The 13483-nt window shown below is 35.0% G+C and overlaps 1 protein-coding gene across 3 annotated transcripts; it reads right to left on the reverse strand.

Moving 5' to 3' along the window:
* Positions 1 to 96: 96 nt before the first annotated feature.
* Positions 97 to 12713, reverse strand: LOC127627330 (sulfate anion transporter 1-like). 3 transcript variants are annotated; one of them, XM_052103677.1, is made up of 5 exons: positions 12610 to 12713; positions 8594 to 8682; positions 6982 to 7160; positions 5268 to 5912; positions 97 to 2580 (listed from the first exon to the last, which is right to left on the reverse strand). In XM_052103677.1, exons 4-5 carry the CDS (start codon positions 5883 to 5885, stop codon positions 1063 to 1065), a joined length of 2136 nt encoding a protein of 711 aa, XP_051959637.1. In that variant the 5' UTR covers positions 5886 to 5912; positions 6982 to 7160; positions 8594 to 8682; positions 12610 to 12713; the 3' UTR covers positions 97 to 1062. The 3 variants fall into 3 exon arrangements, with proteins under 3 accessions (XP_051959637.1, XP_051959638.1, XP_051959639.1); XM_052103678.1 differs by lacking the exon at positions 12610 to 12713 and adding an exon at positions 8187 to 8232 and having other exon boundaries at positions 8594 to 8612; XM_052103679.1 differs by lacking the exons at positions 6982 to 7160; positions 8594 to 8682; positions 12610 to 12713 and adding an exon at positions 6898 to 6947.
* Between the last annotated feature and the right edge of the window lie 770 nt (positions 12714 to 13483).

Raw genomic sequence — 13483 nt, forward strand, 5'->3', positions numbered from 1 at the left:
ATCTTAATGCTATGATGTCCCAAAATATATTTATTGAAGGTAGACAAATCAAGAATTACAACAAGGAATGTTTCCTTTTATGGTAATTCAGAAATAATGATTTATTCACAATGAAAGAGGGGTAAGAAAAAAAAAAAAAACTGGCCCCCCCAAAAATGATGTTCTCTAATAATGTCTCATTGAGAAAATGAGAATTCATACTTGCATTAGAAGGAAAATATTTACAGTGTTTCAAGTGTACTCCCTTACAACAGTACTCGGTCTACACATTTAATATTTTTGCATGTTTCAAGGCAAAGACAGGGTCAGTTGTTCGTTTACAATATTAATATGTATATAAATCTACAAATTCCAGCTATTGATGCTGATTTAAAATGTAATTACATCTTCAGATGAAATTTGTCCCTCACAGTCTCTTTTATTTCCCTAAGATGACATTTAAAACAGACATTTAAAATACCAGGCAACATAAAATCACAGACCCGTATTGCCTTCTCATTGTCCTGTGTGTTTGTAACTGCAATTATCACTAACAGGAGAGAAAGATACAATAAAAAACTGTACATCAAAACCATGTACATGTTACAAGTAATTCATCAAAATCACTCATAATACTAAAGAGATCTGTCACATTATAAACAGTATATTTTCCAAAGAATTGAAAATTATTATATTTCATTTGTCATTAAAAACAGTTAAGAAGACACAGATGTTGTTATTGGCCTGTTTCATCACAGAGATTTAATTTGAGCCATAAATGCAGTTTTTTCACCTAAAAAATGAAAAAACCTAAAAATTTGCTTCATATTTTATTCAAGTCAGATATATTACTCAACTGACAATCGATGACTGCCTTAGGTTACATCAACAAAAGTCATTTTAAGGGTCAAGTCAGGTAGAAATACCTCATTTAGCTCAAGTAACAACATTTTAACTTTTTACTGTGAAACTCTTTTAACATGAGGACATTTTCTCAGATTGGATGTTTTAGGAATTACATAGGTTTATCTTCATGTTTTTAATGAAAATATTTTTTACTGTTAATTCCCATTTGTGGACACATTACACAGATGAGTCATTAACTGGTTGTGCCATACCAGTAGCAAAACAAACAGCACTGTGGATGTTATGGAATGACAGCCTTTCTATGTCTTTGTCACCAGCCCCAAAGAAAGAACCTCTCCTTAAAGAATCTATTACTGTTGTGTTGCAACATGCTAGAATTACACTCACACCCACTTCCTTATAGTCTTTTAATACCATTTTAAGGGTGCTCACTCCTGTTGTGTCTATTAAGGAGATGGAGGAGCAGTCCAAGATGATTGTATGAAAATCAATCTCTTTTGAAATCAAGTTTATACTAACATCTCCATTTGTTTGCTCCAGTCCATTGGTCTTCTTTTTAGCTTTTTCTCTTGCTTTTTTCTCCAGCTTTCTTCTGCGGGTTATTTCAAGGAATGGCTCAAGATCAATTGCTTTGTATAATGATTTTAGAAAGAAGTCTTTATTCGCATAGAAGAGAAGGGCCTGAAAACGGTAGATCTTCACTTTTGGAACCGGCAAAAGATTATCATATTCTTCCATGTCCTCATAGTCATTGGTTTGTTCAATTTGTCCCAGTAGTGCAACCTTAGGATTTTGAGTTTGGACCACTATACAAATCATGGAGAAGACCACCCCAATCAGCAGTCCAAGCTCCACGCTAATTAGAGCAGATGAGCTCATGGTAACCATCCAGACAACTGCTTCAATCTTACTCGCACGCCATTGCTTAGGTACATCTCGAAATTTACGCAGGGCGCCCCGTAGACTGACAATGATAATGCAGGCAAGGACACATTTCTGCAGTGCGTAGAAAAATGGTGCAAAAAAGAGGAGGACCAAAAGAACCACTAAGGCACTCACTATACTGGAGACCTGAGTCTGGCAACCTGTTGAGTCTTTCACCATTGTTTTGGCAAGAGCAGCACTTGTAGTGAAAGAATGGAAAAAAGATGGAATTATATTGCAGAACCCAATTGCTATCATTTCCTGGTTGGGCCTAACTGTGTAACCATTCTTTTTAGCGTACATCTCTGACAGGGAAATGGTAAATGCAAAACTGATGACAGCTAATGGAATGGCATCAAATGCTACCCTGGTCATCAGTTCAATGCTGGGCACCTTTGGGGGAATGAAACCAGTTGGAATGGCACCTGAGATACTAGAGCTAAATTGTCCATTTAGATCAACAAAGTGGGAAACTATAGTGGCAACTCCCACTACCACCAGTTCTGTGGGCAGTGGTATCTTTAAACGATCCTTATACCGATCCTGGAGCTCCTTTCCTGCAACCAGTACTGTGATGCAAATGGCACTTGTTATCAAATCACAAAAGTTTGTCTTTTGAATGTTTTTGAAGATGTTGATCCAAGTGACCACAACAGTGCCATAGCCTTGGTGGCGAGGGAACTTCAGGCCAAGTAAGTACTTAGCCTGGACAGTGAGAATTGTGCATGATGCACCAGTGGCAAAGCCATCAAGCATAGGAGCAGAGAGATAAACTGAGACGAAACCTAGCCTAAGCACGGCCATCAGTACCTAAGGAAGAAATACAATAGGTGAAGACAATGACCTGTATATTTGCGTTGTTATGTATACTGTATGTGATTTAGTGGAATGGTTCCCCCAAAAATTCTGTCATCATTTACTGACCCATGTCATATCAAGCTTTCAAACTTTCTTTCATGGAAAACAAAAGAAAACAACATTCAGCAGCAACAATACAAAGATGTGTTACATTCTTGCATGTAAAACACTTGAAGGAGCGCAAATGCTATTTAAGGGATCTCAAGATGTGTTTAAAGATTGAGTATTAAACTATATCTAAACATTTTATGTTTATGATGCAACGCACCCGAGACACTACACAAGCATGTCTGACGTGGGGTGTGGCTGGATTGAGATGGTACAAATTTTGGAAATTACCCATAAATATAATCAAGAATAAAATCAAAGAAATTTCTTTCAAACTTATTTGTAAGTACTACCTCACTAATTATTTTCTTGTAGAGAGATTTAATTGTGATGTCGATATATTCTGTACATTTTGTGGTCTGCAGGAGGAAAAAACTTTTTTTTTGGAGTTGTCCCTACTAGACATGTTTTTGGTCTGATTTCTGCAAGATTGCTATCATATTATTCCCAGCTTTCAACTTTGTTTTGAAAAAGTTTTATTCGTTTTGTTTTAGCTATGACATGTCTCTTCATAAAAAATATTATTTGATTAATGTTCTGCTTTTCTTGGCAAAAGTATCTTTAGTATTCATAAATGTAAGTATGGTGGTTATAAACCATTCGTTTTAATTCAGAGGTTCAGCAATACCTAAGAACAATTTCCAATTTTAGTAACAAAGCTGTAAAATGTATTAAAATATGTAAACAATTTGATATTTTTATTAAACTGTTTATTTATTTATTTTCCTTTTTGTTGTTGTTTGTTTTAATATACCTCTTGGCTCTAGATGTAAAAGTTTTGTAAACATTAATAAAAAATAAAAAAAACAATGACGCAGGTGTAAATTGACGGGTCCTTAAACAAGCCCTCATAATAAATCTCCAACTGATTGACAAATTCACTTGTGAAATGGATTGCTGTGAACTGTATGCCCATGATTGACTTATGATCAATAATATGGTAGTAAACAATACATTGTATTCTAAAGCCGCTTTTTGTATAGTCTTATCAATGATTAACTCTTCTGCTACAAGAATGTAATGCATTTTAATTATCTGAATATTTTTTATTTATATATATAATTTTTGAATATTTAAATATAACTATGTATTATTATATATTGATATAAATATGCATAATCATTATATATTGAATTATTGTTATATAATGGGCTTTCTCAGCAAATATTTGTATATGCGATTAATTGTGATTAATTAATCGGGACACCATGTAATTAATTTGATAAAAAAATGTAATCGATTGACAGCCCTAATATATATATATATATATATATATATATATATATATATATATATATATATATATATATATATATTTATATACGGGCACCTGAGACTCGTAGTGACGGATTAATTGACAGCTGCTGTCAGACTCTATGTTATTATTATTCCTCACACGGTCGCAAGACGACATGTACATGAATCTGGCGTGGTGAGCTGGAACCTGCTTACGTCAGCTGTCACCGCTTACGTCATGAAGTACCGCAACAGCCAATAGGAAAATTCAACTGCAGTAGCCACCGTTCAACCTGAAGAGGGCAGCACTCAGACGTTTTTACACCATATATTGTAGAATTAAAACACTTTATACACAAATGTCAAAAAAATTACTTGAATCAATGACCAGTACTAATAAAGCCCCATGCTTACAGATCATTAACTAAAAAAAGTTGGTTTAGGGTTTAGTTACCCTTTAAGGAGAAGAGACCGCTGCAGATGGCAGATAGTGATGTATGTAGCTTGTCTGCTAGTTTGACTGTCTTTATGATTTGATGCAGCTGGCTGAAAAGCAATGTGTGTTTTTGTTTCTTATACACTGAAATGTGTCATTAAATGTCTATGTGTTTATCAAGCCAGTCCCAGCTTCCTCCTTACCTTCATAATTGTTACAGTAATATAATCAGATTTATTTATTTTTTTTACTTTTGGATTATTTCTGACCTAGTTTTTGATGTCACATGTATTTTAGTAGGATGCATCATTTGACAAGATATCTTGACATGATTGATATTATGTTGTGTTTATGTTTATGTTACTAGCTATTTGTCTGTTTCAGAGTGAAATAACAAAGGCAATTAAAATATTCCATCAATTGTGGTATTACAAATTCCATCCATATGTGGTCAATAAGATGTGTTTGTCTCAAAGGTTGTCATAAAAGCCCCTTCATGAAGCCTAGTACAAAAGAATCTTCAGTGTAATGAGTGTGTGGCCCATTACAAATTCCTCGAAGATTTACAGAACTAAAAAAAAAATGGTTTTCACTATTTGGTTTTCAGCAATTTTACTGCTTTTGCCAGATTAATATGTAATCATGTAATCCATATAAAGGTAACTGTAATATGATTACAAGTATTTAGCCATTTAATTTATTATTTTACTTTTGTAATATAATTATGTAACACAGTATCAGAGAGAGAGAGAGAGGAAGGGAGAGTTAAAGTTAAAGGGATTTTAAATGAGGATGGGTAAATAATTATAGAATTACAATTTTGGGGTGAACTTCTCCTTTAAGAATTTAGAGTACATACCTGGTAGACCCCAGCGAGTAATGTTAAAGCTGTAGCAATGCTAATGGCATAGCACTCCTTTCCACATTCCATAGTCAATGCCGTGATCTTCAAGTTGACTCCTGTGGTGTTGGTTTCTCCAGTGCCATTTAACCCAACATCAAATGCATTTTGCTTTGTGTCTTCGTTCATATCAAAACCTGCTAGATAGACCTCTCGGTCCACAACTTGTCCAACCATAAGACTCATGAGGCTGAATATACCCACCGATACATGTCTTGATGTCCCCATAAAAAAGTATATGATGTTTGAAAAAAATGATGTGTACAAGCCATAGATAGGATCCAAGCCAGCCAGCAGACAGTAAGCAATGGCTTGTGGTATCAATATGATGCCAACTATGAGCCCAGACATCAAATCGCCCCATATGTATTCCTTTACCTTGTACTTTGGAAGCCACTGCACTACAGGGAAGAGACCCGTTAGAGTGCTCTTCACTCTAGGTACTGAGCAGGAGAAGTTTTGCTGCAACTGCCTCTGGATAATCTCACTAGTTTTTCTCTTCTGTCGAACTTTGCGCTTCAAAGCAGTCACCGAGTTTAGGTCCTCCATGGCTTCCAGTGACGAGGTGCCCATCATAAACAGATGAGGCTTTTAGGATAGTTCCTGAAAAAGAGACAAAGTGATCTTTGATCAGCAAATGGCCTCCAAGATCAAACTGCCTGTTAAATAAGGGTAATTGATTAGCACTGTTCTTAGAGTGAGTGTGCATGTAAAACATGTGTGCTTACAACATTTTCTTTTTTCTATAGGAACGAGTCAGTAACTAGTAATGCGAGTTAACACAATAATCGTATAAGCTGATATAGCAATCAGTGCTTGTGACTGTGTTTACCAATCAGTAGCATTGATTCTCACATATTTCCCTTATCACAGAGTCTACAGCTTCAAACCCAGGAAACATAGCTTGAGCACATCTAACACTTATTTATAAATCAGCCAAAACTATTATCAGGTTCATTGACATTTAGTTCACATGCACAAAATTAAATATCTTTGGAGAAGTACGTGGTAGCATTATGTTGTAATTAAGGTAAAATCTCTTACGTTTCATAATCAGTAAAAATAAACAGCAATCCTCACTCCACTTATGACAAGTAGAAATTTGATCTATGTGGCACATAATTTGCGTCAGTGTCTCACAGCATATACATCGGTGTGCTTACCACCAGATGGACGGGACTAGTCAAAGCAATTCAGTCAAAATGTCCAATGTCCAATTAGTTCATATGTTCCCAGGACAGATTCGTCAAACAGGGAACAGTAAACATCTCTGCCTTATTCCTTATTCTGTTGAACTATTATGGATGAATCATTCTTGACAATGAAAGAATCTGGACTTGAACCAAAGCAAACTCAGTGTATGAAATCGAATTATCCTGATTGCCTTTATCATAAAAAGGTCATAAAATCCCCATTTAGACATGGGACTATTTCCATGTTGTTATCTCAAAAAGTGTATAGGTCTATAATTTAACTGTCAGTAACAAACAATAAACTGTTCTGTTTCCTCTGTGAATGTGAAGATGCCCAAGGTATCTGGAATAAGTCTTTACAATATAAGTGATAAATTATTAAACACAACACTCACCTCAATAGGAGATCTGTTAAAGACACAAACCCAAAAGTCCCAAGCTATAAAAATGAACATAACTGCTAATATTTATGCAGTTACCTCTCTCTGCCCCACCTCCTTCCAGCAAAATGAAGTCAATATGCAAAAACCTTGAGGCAGTCCCCCTTTCCAGACATCAGTGGTTTTCATAGGCTGAAGAAGCAGAATGCGGTAGTTTTGTGTCCCTCTTGGGTTAAACATATGCTTGTAGTGCTGTGAATTGAGCAATATTTGGCATCCTGTTAACAGAGTGCAAAGAGTCAGTCTTTTATCGGTTCTTATCAGATAGAGCAAAGCATCTCTGCTCAGACATAAGATCCATCCAGGAACATATTGAAAATAACTCAATCAAAGTTTCCACTGAACTGTTAGTTAAATAAGTTATAGAGTGGCTTAGAGAACTATTTATATAAGTGGCTTATGCCTCAAGTTTGTTGCAGGCAATGGAGTGATGGCCAGTGAATGTCCAAAAGATATGCTGCTTTCAGATATTTGCTTAATTAGTTTCTTAGGCCTTTTTCTTTATTAGAAAAATTACTTTAACTTTTTAGTCTTTGTGTATCATCAGAGCCATGCTAATTGCTGGCCCCGTGGCGCTATACTGTGTGAAATCATGCATTTCAGCATGACTCTATCAAAGGATTCTGTCTCTTGTCATAAATGTTCTGCTTTTAGATATAGGTCCCTCGTGATGGGTGCCTCACATAAATAATGGTGTGAAATAGGGGCATTTTATCAATGAAACCAGTCAAAAGCTTTAAAAAGTTTGATGACAAACATGGTATAAAATTAGAATTTTGTTTTTTTAAGTTTAATCAAAAAACGTTGTACTTGTGGACGTACAAGTTTCTGGCTTCAGGGCATAGAGTATGATTTGTCAGAAGCTTTTCTTATTTGTTTCTTTTTCTATTATATTATTACGGAAGCCCTGAAGTGCAAGGTGGGAAAAAAAATGTAATAACGGTGAAAATAAAAATAGTGAATCAGTTCCTTCCTGAGACTAAAGCTTAAAAAATGTCTCTCTTCCTACATCTCTTTTTTGAAGAGAGAATAAAATGTAGGACTTAGGCTCAGGAAGAAACTGAGACACTATTTTTTTTGTTTCACCGTTGTTTTTTCCCACCTTGTGGTTCAGGGCTTCTGTACATTATTACTATAAATAAGGTCGAATTCAGGGAATCTCTCAGTTTCATTCTATGAACTGTGGTCATGTGGTGGGATAAAGACTAATTTTGTACTTTCTGGTTAATTTCTTACATTCATACCTTTGTCGAGTCTGGGTGGCTGTATAGTAAGAGATTTCTTTCCACTCTATATGAAAGTTATGAGTGAATTAGTTAAGAGTGAATGACATAGACAGACCATTAAAAAATGGTTGTTGACAAAATTAAGAGGTCCCATTTAAGACATATTTTCAGGCATTCTGACCCAATAATGTGTGGAAACTGGTTACTTATCACAGTTTAAAAAGCGTCTGAAAATCAATAAATTGTTAATAAATATAATAATGTCATAATTATTTCATAAAATTAATATTAAAAGACAATGTCTGGCATAAGTTCATTTAATATTAAATGTTACTGTGCTAAAAAGGTTGCCTGTTCAAAGAGGAAGCCCTGCCCCATATATATTTACTGATGAAGAATATCTTGTGACAGAAACAGGGTCTCACCCTTATAGGAGCAGATGAGTAGAGAGCTGAATACATTTGCCATGCCTTCACTGCTGAATTTCCCGGTGTGCAGTAGCTGGTTAGCTTGGCTGAATAGAGCAATGGATTATGGGTAAAGATATTCTTTGGTTGCTCAAAACCTCAGCAACCAATCATAGACAGAAAGAGATAGAGGAAGAGAGAGGGAGGGGGAGCTGTGGGCTGCTACTGAGCTGATCACAATAGAAACAGTGCCACCCACAGTTACCACCATTTTTGAATATATGCAGTCAGTAACACATTTATTGCACGATCTGAGTAGTCAGACTAGTGCAATAAACATTCCATCACACTTAAATAATAAAGAAGACATTCTCTCTGATATACAGTTGCACTGATGATAACTCTTCCATTTCGAAACCAAGGTAGCATACATTTGATGATTATTTGTATAGACATATGCCTTTACCATTCATGCAGTAGTCTTCAGCAGAGAACTGCTATATCTGTTCACGTATATACACTGCCAAAACATTGTCTTAATTAGTATTTTTCTGTTATTTTACTGTCAAAAAATCTAAACATCCTTAAAATAACATGAATTTAATAGAGAAGCAAAACTGTGTAAGATAATACCCCGCCATATAATACAGTTTAAATTAAGTTCATTTTCATATCCGATTGCCAATTTCTTTTTTTAAGCATAAATCTATACATTTTGTGAGGTTTATGCTTAAAACAAGTAAAGCAATTCACCATGGGGTAAAAAAAAACAACTTATTTCAATATATAGTCTCAGAAAATGTATGTTTTTTTGCTTGTCCAATAAATGTATATTGGGTAATGCTTGAGATTACAGCCTGCAATTTACAGTGTAAATACACCAAATTTACAGCATACCTTTTTTGTATTAATAGTGTAACTACACAGTACATACTTGTTGGTATAAGGGAACAATATGCAAAGTTTGGTGAATAAAGGGGTAACAACCTGGAAAATTACAAATAATTTATTCTGTAAGTATTTTATAACTAAGGGGTAACTATTCTAATATTATGTGGTATATGACCTTATACTATTCTAAACAACAATCTTACTTTGAGCAAGAACATACACTGCATACCTTTTTGTAATAATAGTGTACCTATACATATAGGCTACTGTAGGTATTTTTTACCTATGGGGTACATACTCTATTATTACAGGATGCATGAGTTTTTTTCATCTGATGGAGTTTTGGTTCCTTGCCATTGTCACCTTTAGCTTGCTCATTGGGGGCTTAAATGACTATTAATATTCAGAAAATATTATTAACTGTATTGACAGTATCGGTTGAGAACACAAAACTTGAACTAAATTGAGCTGAATAATTACATTACTGTCTTGAGCTTTTTTATCAATGAAATTGAAGTATTTTTCATAATTTATGCATTTTGAAACATTACTATTATTTTTCTGTTTATTACTGTGAAGCTGCTTTGAAACAATCTGTAGCCTATATAAAGCGCTATATAAATAAATGTGATTTGAAATGTGATTACGTGGTATATTACCTACTATGCTAAACAACAAACATTTGGGAGCAATTTAGAAAGAACACACACTGCATACCTTTTTGTAATAATACGTATTATAATATAAATATAGGGCTAGGTATTTTTTTAACTATGGGGTACATATTCTATTATTACAGGATACATGATGGAGGTTTTTGCTTTATGATTTTATCTCGAAATTTAAATCAAGGCTACTTACCTGATGAAAGTGTGTTACATACACCAAATTGCTTGTTCTGCTATTCCGTTTGAATGGCATTGCAGTCCATCAATGTGCAATGCAGTGGAAAACAAGCTTACCTCTTTCCAGCTATTCCCAGGAGATAAAATACAAATATAACTTGATTCAACACTTGCATCTTACTGCATAATTGATATGTTGTTTTGATAGCAAAGTGCATCTGACTTGGTTTGGTCTTCCATGTTTCAAGGCAAATAAAACTTAATTAATTAATTAATTAATTAATATATTACTGGCAAATATACCCCCTTGTTCCACGTAGTTACAGAGTAAATACAACATCTGCAGGCAGTAATATAAAGTGGTTCTTGTTACTCCTTTATTCCCCACACTTTGCATATTGTTCCCTTAAACCTACATGTAAGTAATTTAGAGGTACACTATTATTACAAAAAGGTATGCTGTAAATTTGGTTTACTTACGCTGTAAATTGCGGGCTGTAACCTAAAGCGTTACCGTATTTTTATTTAAAAAAAGTTTAGATATGTTTACTTTAAAACAGAATACATATTAAACTAATATAATTAACATATTCACACAGCTTGGTGTGATGATAAAGCATTCAACTAACATTTGTAAGGTGCTGTCTTCACAGATGTTTTGCTAGTTGCCACAATCTCCATTATTTACAATTGTTTAGTCAGACCACAAATGCAGTCAGGTAACTCTGACCCGTCCACTACGTACGGCAAATTGAGAGCACTGAGTGCATGAAGTGTCCAACTTTCCACATTCTGTTTTGATGGCTGAATAAGTGCATCATCTGGCTACTCATAGTACACTTCATTTTGTTGCTTTTTTCAGTGTAAACATACTACTCATGGTGTATTGTGTACATGGTGTACTAAGCACTTTGTACTACATACTGTCTTTACAACACTAGCTTTTAATGCTTAAACATAATTTTTTTATTATTATTACTATTATTTTTTTGGGGTGATTTTCTCCTCTTTTCTCCCCAATTTGAAATGCCCAGTTCCCAATGCACTCAATCCGGAGGGTGAATCTCAGTTACCTCCGTGTCTGAGACGTCAATCCATGCATCTTATCTCGTGGCTTGTTGAGCCCATTACCATGGAGATGTAGCAGGCGTAGAGGGTTCCCGCTATTCTCCATGGCATCCACGCACATCTCACCATGTGCCCCACAGAGAGCGAGAACCACACATTGTAGCGGCCATGAGGAGGTAACCCCATGTGACTCTACCCTCCAAAGCAAGCTGGCCAATATGGTTGCTTAGGAGACCTTGCTGCAGTCACTCAGCACACCCTGGATTCGAACTTGCGACTCCAGGGGTGGTAGTCAGCGTCAATACTCGCTGAGCTACCCAGGCCCCCTTAAACATCATTATTTAAATTCTTCAAATTTAATGCAACAAACATTTGATGTTACATCTGGTTCTCCAGCATAAACACCAAGTTCTTTACTTATTAACTCTTGTCAGAAGGCTAACAAGTTTACACAGAAATTTTTAAATAAGCTCAGATTAAACCAACCAAGTTATTCACTGCAAACTCTTCTTGGGACTATCTAATTGTTTGAGGCAATGAAGTGTGAATATTGGTGAAGAAGGACCAAGGGTAAAGTGAAAGATTCATTATTTATAATGTGATTCAGATAATGTAGAAATTAATTCCAAATAATTTGTCAATATTTTCTATAGAATACTTTTTCCTTTGTCCCACTTTACCAGAGGCATATTGGCAAAGTGGGGCCTGGTAATACTGATAAACTGGGACAGAATTTCAAGTCATTTAAAGGAGTCATGAAGTGCTATTTTTTTATAATTTTATTATCTTCTTTGAGGTCCAATGATAATGTTATAGAAGTTTTTTGTACCAAAACTGTCACAATTTAGTAATATATGATCATTATCCACGCTGTTTTTGGACCTTTGTCTGTTTCAGACAAAGGTCCAAAACAGCGTGGATAATGATCATATATTGATCATTATCCGGTTTTGTCCTAAGCGCCTCCTATAAAATGTTTATGTAAACGCCCACTGTTATAATTGGCTAATATCAAGCTCCTCAAATTCAGTGTACTCAATCGGAAGAGAATGAACAAGCTCCACAACATTATAAAACAAAATTGCAGGGTTTACACATAAAGCACATCCAACATATTGCATCCGAATATATTAAACTGTTCATCTCAAGCACATCTGTTATCACTCAGCACCATAAACTATAAAACAGTCATGAGATTTGAAATATTCATGAATGAAACCATTTACTCACTTTTTTAACTGCCCCAATGACTGGTACACAAGCAATCCATGCTGACATAAACCTAAATAAACTAACACACATTGTCCGGAGCAGTGAATCTAGACACATACACGTACAGAATCATCATGCACTGAGGCGCACATCGCTGGAAATACAACAAATCAAAGATATCCATCTTAGTACATGTTTGCTACACCAGCAATTACAAATAGCACAGATGGTCAGAGGCGTAGCCTAGTGGGCTGCACTCATGACATGCAATAGTGATAAGATGATGGAAGTTTACTTAATCCATGTGAGTTGGGACTGCATGAATAGATTTTGTGGTGTACATGTGCACTGATGAAACTGGGTAGGGGATTTCCATTTCCCAGCATGCATGGGACTCAACAGTGAATAAATGGAAAAGTTTTTTGCTAGATGACTATAAAGAGGAATACTTTTAAATTATTTAATGTTTTGTCATGTTGAGATTTACAAATGTTCTGTTATGTTGGAATTTTGGAGGTTACCATTTTGGTGAAGAGTGGAGCTTGAGCTAACGATGAAGATAGGTAGATGTGAAACATGAAATGGATTGATGGCCTCACTGAGCAATTGCTATGCTAACCATAGCATATTTACTAAACTACACTCTTAATGTTTATTTATGTTAACTTTTAACAAAGTTAATACTTAAAAACTAAATAAAAAATATTTATTTTTGAGTTACATTGACACATCTAAATGTATTGGGTTTACCCAATTCAAATAGGTTCTTTCTGCAAAAAGTGTTTGTGTTGAGATTACATAGAAAATGTAAGTTAAGAAAACTCATATCAAACACATGGAACCACTGTCCATGATTGAATCAAGTTCAGCCTAATAGCTCTTTTATTAGTTA

Source organism: Xyrauchen texanus, chromosome 34 (genome assembly GCF_025860055.1).
Source record: "Xyrauchen texanus isolate HMW12.3.18 chromosome 34, RBS_HiC_50CHRs, whole genome shotgun sequence".
In the NCBI taxonomy this organism is placed as follows: Eukaryota; Metazoa; Chordata; class Actinopteri; order Cypriniformes; family Catostomidae; genus Xyrauchen; species Xyrauchen texanus.

Bases quoted from the DNA above. Each gene is read 5' to 3' on its own strand.
- LOC127627330 (XM_052103677.1), bottom strand. From the start codon at position 5,885: ATGATGGGCACCTCGTCACTGGAAGCCATGGAGGACCTAAACTCGGTG. The intron at 2,581-5,267 runs GTATGTACTCTA...TTTCTTCCTTAG, and splicing joins TACTCGCTGGGGTCTACCAG to GTACTGATGGCCGTGCTTAG.